Genomic DNA, 14263 nt, shown 5'->3' with positions numbered 1-14263 from the left:
ATACTGTACACTTTCTGGAATTTGTTCTGGATTTGGGGACTGTGAAAAGACCCCTGGTGGCATGTCTGGTGGAGGGGAGGAGGGAGGGGAGAGAAGAGGAGGAGGATGGAGAGAGATCGAGGGGAGGAGAGAGAAAGAGAGATGGAGGGGAGGGGAGGAGAGAAGAGGAGGGAGAGAGATGGAGGAGAGAAAGAGAGATGGAGGGGAGGAGAGAAGAGGAGGGAGAGAGATGGAGGAGAGAGAAAGAGAGATGGAGGGGACGGGAGGAGGGAGGGGAGAGAAGAGGAGGCGGGAGAGAGATGGAGGGGAGGAGGGAGAAAGAGATGGAGGGGAGGAGGGAGAAAGAGATGGAGGGGAGGAGGGAGAAAGAGAGATGGAGGGGACGGGGGGAAGGAGGGGAGAGAAGAGGAGGAGATAGAGAGATGATCTAAAACCCCTTGGATCTAAAGTTCAGCTACAGCCGTGACTGTGTTGCCCCTCAGCGCATACAAAAGTATGTGTTCTCATTGGACAAGTTTCAGGAAGTACCTCCCTGTTTCAAATCGTTTTCTCCTTACTGAACACGACCAGCCTTGCTGTTAGGGTTAGTTTGGCCATGGCAGACAGAGACTCACCTGGGTGGAAGAGGACCACAAAGGGCAGCACAGCAGTTGGTCAGGATGTTCCCGTAGCTGTAGGGGTTGTAGTTGTCCTTCGCCCGTTTGGTCGACCACGAGCCTTTAATCTGGAGGGGAAACATGACCCATCAGTCCAAAGGGAAGGGAACACTGCCGCTACCTCGTTCTCAAACCAAGGTGCATGAATTGAGGAGCAAACTGAAGTGAAGAGGAAATTCAGAAACTCTTGGAGGACAGTGGATCTCGACCAATCACACCAGAGAGACAGTTCAGAAGGATGAGGGAGGATGAGGGAGGATGTTCGAGTGTTCAATCTACCAGAATCTCAGCAGCACTAGTGAAACCAATCACACCAGAGAGTTATTACATGGAGGACCAAGCGTGAAATGAGCCTTAATGAGACTTTATATCAGCAGTCAAAGATGGAGAGAGCTGGATGATGAGAAGTGGTGTGTGTGTGTGTGTGTGTGTGTACTCACGTCTTCGTTGGTGGTCTGATTGGAGCTGATGAGGTAGGTGTGGAAGCCCGACAGGCCCATAATGGACCACACCGAGAAGAAACACACCAGCACCTCCAGCACAGTCATTCAGTTAAGGAAACGAGACCACCATTACTACAATAACTGGCACGTCGTCACGGTGACTGAGAGGTGGAGAGAGACCTTGGTAACGCACCGAGTGGGACATAGTGGTATTGACTACCAGAAGATTGTCGGGCCATTGGTTTACTAGGCAATGCAATCTACATGTGGTACGGCTCCATGAAATAACTGCTGTGTCCTCCGTAATGTGCTGAGAGACTCCAGGCAAAGTGGATACATACAACAATCGATTAACATACACATCTAACCCAGCGCACGTGCACACACACACACACACACACACACACACACACACACACACACACACACACACACACACACACACACACACACACACACACACACACACACACACACACACACACACACACACACACACACACACACACACACACACACACACACACACACACACACACACACGTTAATGCCTCTTTCCCTATCATTCGTTTAGTGTATTCCAGCCCACAGAGAGTGTGTGTGTGTGTGTGTGTCAGATCTGTTGCCTCTGCAGAATGACAGGGGGCTGGCCTATGTGCAGTGTGATCAAGGCCCAAATGATAAATGACAGGTGCATGATTGTCAGAAAGCAGCGTGGTGGCTGGATGGTGACTAATGGAAAAGATACAATGTGTCTGTCTGCTCCCTAATGGAAATGAAAAGAAGGCAGTGTCTAGCTCTCCCCTCAAATCAAACTAAAACCTGTCCCACAATGCACAGAATTTAAACACCTCCTCCTGGTGTTTATCTCTTCTGATGTTGTGTGTACGTGTGCGTCACCATTTCCGGACATTTGAGAAATGTACCGGACCCATATGCATTGTGTGTGTAACCTGATTAGGGCGTCCACCCACGGTGCTCAGAATGACAGAAATCACATTCATATTACGGTAATTCATCTTAACATGGAACGGCATTTCTGAAATCTGATGTGCACTTTGAAGATGTTAGAATAGCTGTCCACATTAACTTTTCCTCAGACAACAAGACCAGTAACAAACAGCAAAATCACTAGCCTGTCAATCTACTATCCCCCATAGTAGAAAAGCTGACCTACTCTATTAGTCAGCTTGTCGTTCTGCGTGAGAAAGAAATAGCCTGTTCCAAACAGACTCTGGGACAATAGATTCCAAATTCATATGACCAGTAGTCCTAGCCTACACCAAATGTATTTTAAAGCATTGAGTCTGACGCAACAGATCAAAACGTTTAGTTCAAAATATTGATCAACTATTATTTCTTCACATTATAAGTGCAGCAATGTGCACAAGGCAGGAGGCTACACGCACATTTTCCTTCTAAAATGCAATTAGCTGGAAACCGTAATTGTCAAAAGCACATGCGAGCGGTTTCCTGTGACAGAGATGAAAGTACCTTTAACATGTTAGTCATTTAGCAGTAGCTCTTATCCAGAGCCACTTACAGGAGCAATTATTGTTAAGTGCCTTGCAAATACAGATTTTTTTCACCTCGTCGGCTCGGGGATTCGAACCAGCGACCTTTTGGTTACTGGCCCAAAGCTCTTAACCGCTAGGCCGCTTTTGTCAAAAACAGGCTATTACCGGCTGACGGAAACGTTGGTGTGTGTGTGGGTGTGATAACCATTAGATTACTCCCACAGTTGGAAAGAGGGAGATGAGGACAGTGTCATCTGTCATTCAGAGAGATGAGGACAGTATCATCTGTCATTCAGAGAGACGAGGACAGTATCATAGGTCATTCAGAGAGACGAGGACAGTGTCATCTGTCATTCAGAGAGACGAGGACAGTATCATCTGTCATTCAGAGAGACGAGGACAGTGTCATCTGTCATTCAGAGAGACGAGGACAGTATCATCTGTCATTCAGAGAGACGAGGACAGTATCATCTGTCATTCAGAGAGACGAGGACAGTATCATAGGTCATTCAGAGAGACGAGGACAGTGTCATCTGTCATTCAGAGAGACGAGGACAGTGTCATCTGTCATTCAGAGAGACGAGGACAGTGTCATCTGTCATTCAGAGAGACGAGGACAGTGTCATCTGTCATTCAGAGAGACGAGGACAGTGTCATCTGTCATTCAGAGAGACGAGGACAGTGTCATCTGTCATTCAGAGAGACGAGGACAGTGTCATCTGTCATTCAGAGAGACGAGGACAGTGTCATCTGTCATTCAGAGAGACGAGGACAGTATCATCTGTCATTCAGAGAGACGAGGACAGTATCATCTGTCATTCAGAGAGACGAGGACAGTATCATCTGTCATTCAGAGAGACGAGGACAGTATCATCTGTCATTCAGAGAGACGAGGACAGTATCATCTGTCATTCAGAGAGACGAGGACAGTATCATCTGTCATTCAGAGAGATGAGGACAGTATCATCTGTCATTCAGAGAGATGAGGACAGTATCATCTGTCATTCAGAGAGATGAGGACAGTGTCATCTGTCATTCAGAGAGATGAGGACAGTATCATCTGTCATTCAGAGAGACGAGGACAGTGTCATCTGTCATTCAGAGAGACGAGGACACTTATCACAGACAGACAGACACAGACAGACAGAGACAGACAGAGACAGACAGAGACAGACAGACAGATTCTCCCCCAGTGAAAGGATATCTGGCAGGGCTGTCTTTGAGTGCGCTGAGGAAGCCTGTCCGGTTGGATCCTGCGGAGAACAGAGAGAGCGCAGAGAGAGAGAGCAGAGAGAGAGAGAACAGAGAGAACAGAGAGAGTAGAGAGAGAGAACAGAGAGAACAGAGAGAGTAGAGAGAACAGAGAGAGCAGAGAGAGTAGAGAGAGCAGAGAGAGATAGCAGAGAGAGTAGAGAGAGAGAACAGAGAGAGTAGAGAGAGAGAACAGAGAGAGCAGAGATAGAGAACAGAGAGAGCAGAGAGAGCAGAGAGAGAGAACAGAGAGAGAGAACAGAGAGAGAGAACAGAGAGAGCAGAGAAAGCAGAGAACAGAGAGAGCAGAGAGAGCAGAGAGAGCAGAGAGAACAGAGAGAGCAGAGAGAGCAGAGAGAACAGAGAGAGCAGAGAGAACAGAGAGAACAGAGAGAGCAGAGAGAACAGAGAGAGCAGAGAGAACAGAGAGAGCAGAGAGAACAGAGAGAGCAGAGAGAGCAGAGAGAGCAGAGAGAGCAGAGAGAACAGAGAGAACAGAGAGAACAGAGAGAGCAGAGAGAGCAGAGAGAGCAGAGAGAGCAGAGAGAGCAGAGAGAGCAGAGAGAGAGAACAGAGAGAGCTTGTTGGTAAAGAGTGGAACATCCAAAGTCTCACTGAGCACCATGATGATGAGCTACTCAGTTACTTCACATAACTGAAGCTACTCACACTGACTGACTGACTGCACCTGGGAGAGTAACTGATGCTAGTCTGACTGACTGACTGCACCTGGGAGAGTAACTGATGCTAGTCACACTGACTGACTGACTGCACCTGGGAGAGTAACTGATGCTAGTCACACTGACTGACTAACTGACTGCACCTGGGAGAGTAACTGATGCTAGTCACACTGACTGACTGACTGCACCTGGGAGAGTAACTGATGCTAGTCACACTGACTGACTGACTGCACCTGGGAGAGTAACTGATGCTAGTCACACTGACTGACTGACTGCACCTGGGAGAGTAACTGATGCTAGTCACACTGACTGACTGCACCTGGGAGAGTAACTGATGCTAGTCACACTGACTGACTGGCTGCACCTGGGAGAGTAACTGATGCTAGTCACACTGACTGACTGACTGCACCTGGGAGAGTAACTGATGCTAGTCACACTGACTGACTGACTGCACCTGGGAGAACAGAGAGGAGCAGCAAAGGAGATCTCTCGCCCTGTGCTCGGTCTATACAGCAGTAACACATTGAAAACCTCCCTACACAAAGGAGATCTCTAGTCCTGTGCTCGGTCTATACAGCAGTAACACATTGAAAACCTCACTACACAAAGGAGATCTCTAGCCCTGTGCTCGGTCTATACAGCAGTAACACATTGAAAACCTCCCTAGACAAAGGAGATCTCTAGTCCTGTGCTCGGTCTATACAGCAGTAACACATTGAAAACCTCCCTAGACAAAGGAGAGCTCTAGTCCTGTGCTCGGTCTATACAGCAGTAACACATTGAAAACCTCCCTACACAAAGGAGATCTCTAGTCCTGTGCTCGGTCTATACAGCAGTAACACATTGAAAACCTCCCTACACAAAGGAGATCTCTAGTCCTGTGCTCGGTCTATACAGCAGTAACACATTGAAAACCTCCCTACACAAAGGAGATCTCTAGCCCTGTGCTCGGTCTATACAGCAGTAACACATTGAAAACCTCCCTACACAAAGGCAATGATGAGAAAACTAGGTTTAATTCAGGGCTTGATGTGAAGGTCAATAGGCTGAATCAAGTAATCCACCAGAAACTCTAGACTTGATCAAAACACTTCTACTGTGGTGCAGCAGGGAATGGCACCCTATTCCCTATATAGTGCACTACTTTATAACAGAGCCAATAGGGTACCATTTGGGACGCGACAATGACTGCCAGTTAAGGGTTAAGGGTTCAGAAGAAGCTCTTCCCATCTGGGGCGGCAGGTAGCCTAGTGGTTAGAGCGTTGGACTAGTAACTGTAGTGTTGCTGGATCAAATCCCCGAGCTGACAAGGTAAAAAGCTGTCGTTCTGCCCCTGAACAAGGCAGTTGTTCCTAGGCCGTCATTGAAAATAAGAATGTGTTCTTAACTGACTTGTCTAGTTAAATAAAAATACATCTCTAGGCTACACATAGGACACACTAACCACAATCAATCCCCACAACCCGGTTAGTTACAGTAATCAATGGGCCTACTGCTGATCACTGATACATTATCGCCTGTAGCGAAGCCATAATCACCAAGAAAAGCCATTGTGGGAAATGACTTAGAAACAAACAGGTATATAATTAAAACCAGGCCATGCGTTCATTGAGTCTCTCCCTACACAGTGAGTTGTGGTCCCCAGACTGGGGTTGCAGTGTGCACACCCCTGGGTCCGTATGTATCAAGCTCAGTGTATCTCAGAGTAAAAGATTACATGGACAGGGGGGAGCTGATCCTAGATCAGCACTTCTCCTCTGAGAGGCTTGATACATAATGCCCCTGGTCTGCTGACTGATCTGTGGTGTACAGTAAAGTGTCACAATGCTCTGTCTCCCCACACAGAGAGAGAGTGAGAGAAGCCATGTCACTAGCTTTGCTGACAGCCTCAGGCTGGGGAGCAGGGAGGGAGGGCAGTACTCTGCAGAGGGGAGGTAGGGAGAGGGGCTGATCGATGTCAGAGCCCATCTCATCCATTACAGAGATGAAGTGCCCTAGGAGGTAGTGTTGCTCAGGGCTAGAGGGTGTGGCCTTTGTTTATGTGTATATACTGGTGACTGTTAAATACACCTGAAAACACCGTGGGAAACGCTGTTCTGCACTGTATCGGGATAGGAAAATTAAGTAAAGAGGTCTCGGGGGAAAAAAAGATTGATACCTATAAGAGAAATACCAGGGTAATATATTCCCTCATCTTGTCCTTGTTGATATTTTTTGGATAACAAACAGTATGTTCAGGGTACCTGACGTGTACAGGAGACTTGTTTGGGGAGTTTGAGCAGTCAAACTGAGTTTTGTGTTTATCTCAGGGCATCACCACTCTGTGTGTGTGTGTGTGTGTGTGTGTGTGTGTGTGTGTGTGTGTGTGTGTGTGTGTGTGTGTGTCTGGTCGGAGTCACTCACTCAGGATGACGTGTGTAATAACGAAGGCGAAGATGAAGATGGTGAGGAAGGAGAGGGACAGGATGAAGAGGTAGAAGAAACGATAGTTCCTCTTCCCAACACAGTTTCCCACCCAGGGACAGTGGTGGTCAAAACGCTCTGCAGAGAGAGAGTGAGAGAGAGAGAGAGAGAAACAGAGAGAGGGAGGTGGAGAGAAAGAGGAGAGTGAGAGAAACAGAGAGAGAGAGGAGAGTGAGAAAGAGGAGAGTGAGAGAAACAGAGAGAAACAGAGAGAGAGAAACAGAGAGAGAGTGAGAGAAACAGAGAGAGAGAAGTGGAGAGAAAGGGAAACAGAAAAGTGTAAAGAGCGGAAGAGAGAATTAAAGGTGAAGAGAGAGGGAAGAGGGTAGCGGATAGAAAGGAAATAAAAAGTGGAAAGAGCGGAAGAGAGAATTAAAGGTGAAGAGAGAGGGAAGAGGGTAGCGGATAGAAAGGAAATAAAAAGTGGAAAGAGCGGAAGAGAGAATTAAAGGTGAAGAGAGAGGGAAGAGGGTAGCGGATAGAAAGGAAATAAAAAGTGGAAAGAGCGGAAGAGAGAATTAAAGGTGAAGAGAGAGGGAAGAGGGTAGCGGATAGAAAGGAAATAAAAAGTGGAAAGAGCGGAAGAGAGAATTAAAGGTGAAGAGAGAGGGAAGAGGGTAGCGGATAGAAAGGAAATAAAAAGTGGAAAGAGCGGAAGAGAGAATTAAAGGTGAAGAGAGAGGGAAGAGGGTAGCGGATAGAAAGGAAATAAAAAGTGGAAAGAGAGGAAGAGAGAATTAAAGGTGAAGAGAGAGGGAAGAGGGTAGCGGATAGAAAGGAAATAAAAAGTGGAAAGAGCGGAAGAGAGAATTAAAGGTGAAGAGAGAGGGAAGAGGGTAGCGGATAGAAAGGAAATAAAAAGTGGAAAGAGCGGAAGAGAGAATTAAAGGTGAAGAGAGAGGGAAGAGGGTAGCGGATAGAAAGGAAATAAAAAGTGGAAAGAGAGGAAGAGAGAATTAAAGGTGAAGAGAGAGGGAAGAGGGTAGCGGATAGAAAGGAAATAAAAAGTGGAAAGAGCGGAAGAGAGAATTAAAGGTGAAGAGAGAGGGAAGAGGGTAGCGGATAGAAAGGAAATAAAAAGTGGAAAGAGAGGGCAGAGTAGATGGTTTAAAAGTCATACATATGGAACAGCCATGGAGTTAGTCAGTTTCTCCTATTATGTTCCCACAGAAAGAAGCCTGAGCGTCTGAGTGAGGTCCAGGTCTACTCCACTCACCGACACAGTTGTCACACAGGCTGCAGTGCGAGGCCCGTGGGGGCCTGAAGATCTTGCAGGTGAAGCAGTACTTAAGCTTGACCGTCTGCCCGTTGACGACCACCTCTCTGGTCCTCGGGGGCGGCCTGTACCCTGGACCACTGGGGCCATTAGCGGCGTCTGAAGAGGACCACACAAGACCAAGTCAGATTTAGTTCACAAGGGAAGCATATTCCTTTGTTTTCCTATGCTGGATATCCAGTGCAGTCTCAGAGCTGTATCTTATTTCTAAAAGCACAGCCAGTCTGGTAAGGGCCAGATACGAACTCCTGTATCCAAGGGGGCTCTGGCTCTGTTTTTATTTCCCTGTTCCCTGTAATAAACAAAATAAGTCACGCAATCACATCAACAGTATAGGCTTTCACAGTCAGCACATTTTACTGGCTTCCTCGCTGATCCAATTTACAGCGGCAGGCACCTGGGGCACGGTGGTACAGTGTTTACTTAACATTACATTATTCATCTGCAGGACCTAGCACTCATCCCACACACACACACTGCATGCTCTTCCTGCTTGGAGATGGGGGCGCACACCTAATTGATCCAGAAAAAGCTATTGTGGTCTGGGAGGGGGGGGGGGGGGGGGGGGGGGGGGGGGGGGGCGAGGCTCCTGGTGGGTGGGGGCCAAAGGGACGGCCATGCAGCCCTGCATAACACTCACTCTGCATCACTGCCTTGGACCATTGTTTTCATACGCTGCATCATTCCTTGTTAACATTTCATCGCACTGTACCGCTGGTTTATTGTTTAATATAAATGGAGTGTATAAACGTTAAAGATCGCTCCGCCATTTCCTGGTTGCTATAATTCTAATAATTTCAGTTTATGTAACAAAACAAGCAAGGATGGTGTAGAAAACCATTCTACCATCTAAACCGCTGTGAAATATCTTTTCCATAACCAAAATATTGTATTTTCAGCTGTTTGAAGCTGGTGTACAAAACCAAAAGACGCAAAAACTAAACTTAAGAATGGGAAGCATAGAAATAGCGCACATAGAACAGATTTACTGTTTCTTAGACTTGCTTTAAATGAGAAAGAAATATCTGTTATAGATCTGTCAATGTGAATTTGGTCGGGTCGCTCAAAAAGTTAAATATTGCAATTTACCTATCAAGTTTTAGGCGACAACGGAGTATCAATGTGGTGAACATCTATTGGATTGATGTTTAGCCTCAATATTTAACCACGACTTTGTGCATATGAAAAACATGACATTGACAGTGGCGGTGACAGTAGCGTCGGAACAGAGCATACATTAAGTATATTGCGGAAAGGGAATGAGATCACTTGCAATCACATTCACGTCATTCTTATACACAGAGGATTGTGAATGCATTTAACAACACGACTCCTGCTGAAACAGTGCAGGAATGATGACAAGTCTATATAAAAAGGAGGAGAGAGAGAGAAAGACACACAGTGAGAGAGAAGCACGGCAGACACCAGACAGAATGCATTGTGGGACTGCAAGTTGTGGGAAGCAGCAAATAAAGCAGCTTAGAATTGAAAACACATGGAGCTGCTCCAAAGCTAACATTCGGGAGCGAGACTGAAGAAGCGTGGGAGAAAGAGAAAGTAGTAGTTTGAAGGCGTTTAGGTTGTGAAACAGACAACAAGACTACCTCTCCATAAGTTCACTGCTTTTTCAGTGCAGGCCTGTAATATTACTTTCATCAACGTTTAATAAACAAAATGTCATTCTCGTTTATAGGTATTGTTTGTAGGCACGATTTTGACAACAATTGGCACCAATTTCCTGTTTGTAGAGTTGACTGTACAGTCCAGAACATCTAGATCCTTTAATACAGGATGTGCAGATGTTATTTCTAGAAGTGCATCACATAGTGACTGGCCACATACACTAAACAACCAAACTGAGTAAATATAACAGAATTCTTTCCACCCTTCCTCATCAAATGTATACAACATAGGGTTATGTCCCAAATGGCACCCCATTTCCTATATAGTGAACTACTTTTGACCAGAGCCCTATGGGGACTGGTCAAAAGTAGTGCATTACATGAGGAATAGGATGCCATTTGGGACGGAGACATGAAACGTTTTCTCTCCTGCTATAAGAAAGCTGGAGTTAGATGCAGAGCAAGCAATGCCCAAATTTGCTCATTCTCTCAGTAATGACTCTTTTGTGATTGACAGGTCTGTTCCGGAATGCTGTATTCACAGGGAAAACACAGTTCTAAATATACATTGATTGTTCGGTCTGTATAACACAGATTCTCTCATTGAACATCCCTGACTCATTCTTCTTGGTTTGCATTGGATTGGGTGTCTCATAACAAAAGGGAACAAGTGTCTTGCACCAGTGATAAAGGAGGGTTGGTTCCCAAATGGCACCCTATTCCCTACATATTGCACTACCTTAAACCAGAGGCCTATGAGTCCTGGTCAAAAGTATTGCACCAAAAGGGAATATGGTAAAACATTTGCGACACGGCTGAGATCTTTTCTAAATTGAACTCTAAAATGAGTCCCTTAAAATCAGGCTGTTTGGACAACATGCCATTGTGCTCAGGGCAAAGCACCTCTCAAAGCTGATGTCATCTCTGAACACCTTATCATCTCACTGGCACGCACACACAGGCGATTAGAGGGCGGCACGTGATTGGCTCGATCCACGCCGTTTAATAGAGGTCGGGTGAAGTTCACGTTGATAACAAATCTATCTGCCTCATTAGTGGAACACAAACAAGGAGAAGCAGCCACCTCAGAGTTCTGCCTCAGCAAAGTCCCAAAATGCACCGTATTCCCTACATAGTGCACTACTTTTGACCAGAACCCTGGACTGTTAGGAAACCAGGTGGTCTCCATAGTTACCAATCTGTCTCTCCAGGTCGGCAGCCTCGTCGGGTGTGGCACGGGGCAGGACTCCCGGGTCACTGAAGCTGGCTCTGAACAGCATCCCCAGAACAAAGACAAACAGCACCCCTCCGATCACCGGGATGGCCGGGGTCAGGTTGGACGCCAGGAACGGGCAGCTGGAAGAGGGGAGGAACAAAAATAATTAGGAATGGAAAAGCACGTAGCTAATTTCCCCCCCCAACATCGGACACCCCCTAACTTCGGACACTCTAGTGGTTGGAGGATTAAATCACCTCGAGCTCAACATTTAAAAGGCCTGGAAAATAATAGTACGTTTTGGGACTAAAGACATCCTTCTAGCTAGCTGACCATCAATTTGAATTGCAGTTTATGTAAGTTTTGAGAGTTTTCAAAAAAGTTAAATATATATAACTCAGCAAAAAAATAAACATCCTCTCACTGTCAACTGCATTTATTTTCAGCAAACTTAACATGTAAATATTTGTATGAACATAAGATGATTCAACAACTGAGACATAAACTGAACAAGTTCCACAGACATGTGACTAACAGAAATGGAATAATGTGTCCCTGAACAAAGAGGGGGTCAAAATCAAAAGTAACAGTCAATATCTGGTGTGGCCACCAGCTGCATTAAGTACTGCAATGCATCTCCTCCTCATGGACTGCACCACATTTGGAAGTTCTTGCTGTGAGATGTTACCCCACTCTTCCACCAAGGCACCTGCAAGTTCCCGGACATTTCTGGGGGGAATGGCCCTCACCCTCACCTTCCGATCCAAAAGGTCCCAGACGTGCTCAATGGGATTGAGATCCGGGCTCTTCGCTGGCCATGGCAGAACACTGACATTCCTGTTTGCAGGAAATAACGCACAGAACGAGCAGTATGGCTAGTGACATTGTCATGCTGGAGGGTCATGTCAGGATGAGCCTGCAGGAAGGGTACCACATGAGGGAGGAGGATGTCTTCCCTGTAATGCACAGCGTTGAGATATCTGCAATGACAACAAGCTCAGTCCGATGATGCTGTGACACACCGCCCCAGACCATGACGGACCCTCCACCTCCAAATCGATCCCGCTCCAGAGTACAGGCCTCGGTGTAACGCTCATTCCTTCGACGATAAACGCGAATCTGACCATCACTCCTGGTGAGACAAAACTGCGACTCGTCAGTGAAGAGCACTTTTTGCCAGTCCTGTCTGGTCCAGCGACGGTGGGTTTGTGCACATAGGCGACGTTGTTGCCGGTTATGTCTGGTGAGGACCTGCCTTACAACAGGCCTACAAACCCTCAGTCCAGCCTCTCTCAGCCTATTGCTGTATCTAGGTGGGTGGAAAGTTCACAACTAATAAAACTGTTAGGATAAACAGGAATGTGCACACACACACATAATTATTTGATTCACTTGTAACAACAAACTCACTTAAACCATGCCTAGTCTTTTGTTCACGAACAGATGTTGGTTAGCACTACTGTACTGTCTGTCCTCTGTACCTAACGTCATTAGATGACAAGACTGGGGCCGGGGCCAAGGAGGAATGGCCTTCCTGGAAAGCTTTCTGTGGCACAATTCAACACACCCCATAGGGTTCTGGTCAAAAGTAGTGCACTATATAGGGAATAGGGTGCCATTTGGGACGTATCCACTGACTGAAATCTACTGGCCTCAGCCTGAGAAGAGAAGATTTCCAAGCATTTTCCTCGACTGGCATCCGTGACAAAAGCATGAAATGAAAGGTATGCCTTTATATTTATTTTCACTTTATTACTTCAAATGAACATACACGCCATTCTTCTCTTCTCATAGCCTGGGTCTATAGCAGCATACGATTTTCCCGATTTGGATCCTTTGTTCGTACCCCCCATGTCAATTGAACTTATCCCAGAGGCTGCTCCAAGACGCCGCCAGAGGGAGAAGAGGTATTCGGAGTGGACTTCTAGTCCGACTCAGGTGGCGTGCACATCATCCACCGCTTCAGAGTATATTACTCGCTAATGTTCAGTCTCTGGACAATAAAGTAGACGAGCTCAGGGTGAGGATCTCCTTCCAGAGAGATCAGGGACTGTAACGTACTCTGTTTTATGGAATCCTGGCTCTCTCGGGATATACTGTCCCCGTCCATACAGCCAGCTGGGTTCTCAGTACATCGCGCAGACAGGAATAAAGAACGCTCCGTGAAGAAGAACGGTGGTGGTGTATGTTTCATGATTAACTACTCATGGTGTGATTGTGATGACATACAGAAACTCAAGTCTTATTGTTCATCCGACCTAGAATACCTCACAGTCGTGTATATACCCCCTCAAGCCGGTACCACAACGCCCCTCAAGGAACAACACTGGACTTTATGCAAACTGGAAACCACATATCCTGAGGCCGCATTTATTGTAGCTGGGGATTTTAACAAAGCAAATTTGAGGAAAACTCTACCGAAGTTCTATCAACACATTGACTGTAGTACTCGCTCTGGAAAAACACGATCACTGCTACTCCCCCTTCCAGGATGCCTACAGGGCCCTCCCCCGCCCATCAAATCACAACTCCATTTTGCTCCTCCCTTCCTATAGGCAGAAACTCAAACATGAATTACCCGTTAAAACACTGGTTTGACCAATTGGAATCCATGCTTCAAGATAGTTTTGATCACGCGGACTGGGATATGTTCCGGGTAGCCTCTGAGAATAACATTGAGGTATACACGGACACAGTGACTGAGTTCATCAGGAAGTGTATAGGGGATGTTGTTCCCACTGTGACTATTAAAACCTACCCAAATCAGAAACCGTGCATAGATGGCAGCATTCGCGCAAAACTGAAAGCGCAAACCACCACATGTAACCATGGCAAGGTGACTGGGAATATGGTTGAATACAAAACAGTGTAGTTATTCCCTCCGCAAGGCAATCAAACAGACAAAACATCAGTACAGAGACAAAGTGAAGTGGCAATTCAGACACGAGACGTATGTTGCAGGGTCTACAGACAATCACGGATTACAAATAGAAAACCAGCCACGTCGCAGACACTGACGTCTTGTTCCCAGACAAGCTAAACACCTTCTTTGCCCGCTTTGAGGATAACACAGTGCCACCGAAGCGACCCACTCCCAAGGACTGTGGGCTCTCGTTCTCCGTGGCCAACATGAGTAAGA

General features: G+C 46.5%; 1 protein-coding gene across 1 annotated transcript in view; it reads right to left on the bottom strand.

Annotated features, from left to right (window-relative positions):
- LOC120024607 (palmitoyltransferase ZDHHC14-like) overlaps window positions 1-14263 on the bottom strand; it is a 31689-nt gene that overhangs the window by 9537 nt on the left and 7889 nt on the right. The window contains exons 2-7 of the mRNA XM_038968902.1: window positions 11104-11264; window positions 8227-8385; window positions 6951-7088; window positions 3821-3869; window positions 1097-1199; window positions 615-724 (exon numbers count right to left, since the gene is read on the bottom strand). Of these exons, the coding sequence (XP_038824830.1) occupies window positions 615-724; window positions 1097-1199; window positions 3821-3869; window positions 6951-7088; window positions 8227-8385; window positions 11104-11264 (720 nt within the window). The remainder of the gene's footprint in view (window positions 1-614; window positions 725-1096; window positions 1200-3820; window positions 3870-6950; window positions 7089-8226; window positions 8386-11103; window positions 11265-14263) is intronic.

The sequence above is a fragment of the Salvelinus namaycush genome, chromosome 29, assembly GCF_016432855.1.
Source record: "Salvelinus namaycush isolate Seneca chromosome 29, SaNama_1.0, whole genome shotgun sequence".
Taxonomy (NCBI): domain Eukaryota; kingdom Metazoa; phylum Chordata; class Actinopteri; order Salmoniformes; family Salmonidae; genus Salvelinus; species Salvelinus namaycush.
The sequence above is the reverse complement of the archived record's forward strand: the minus strand, read 5'-3'. Positions and strand labels throughout refer to the sequence as shown.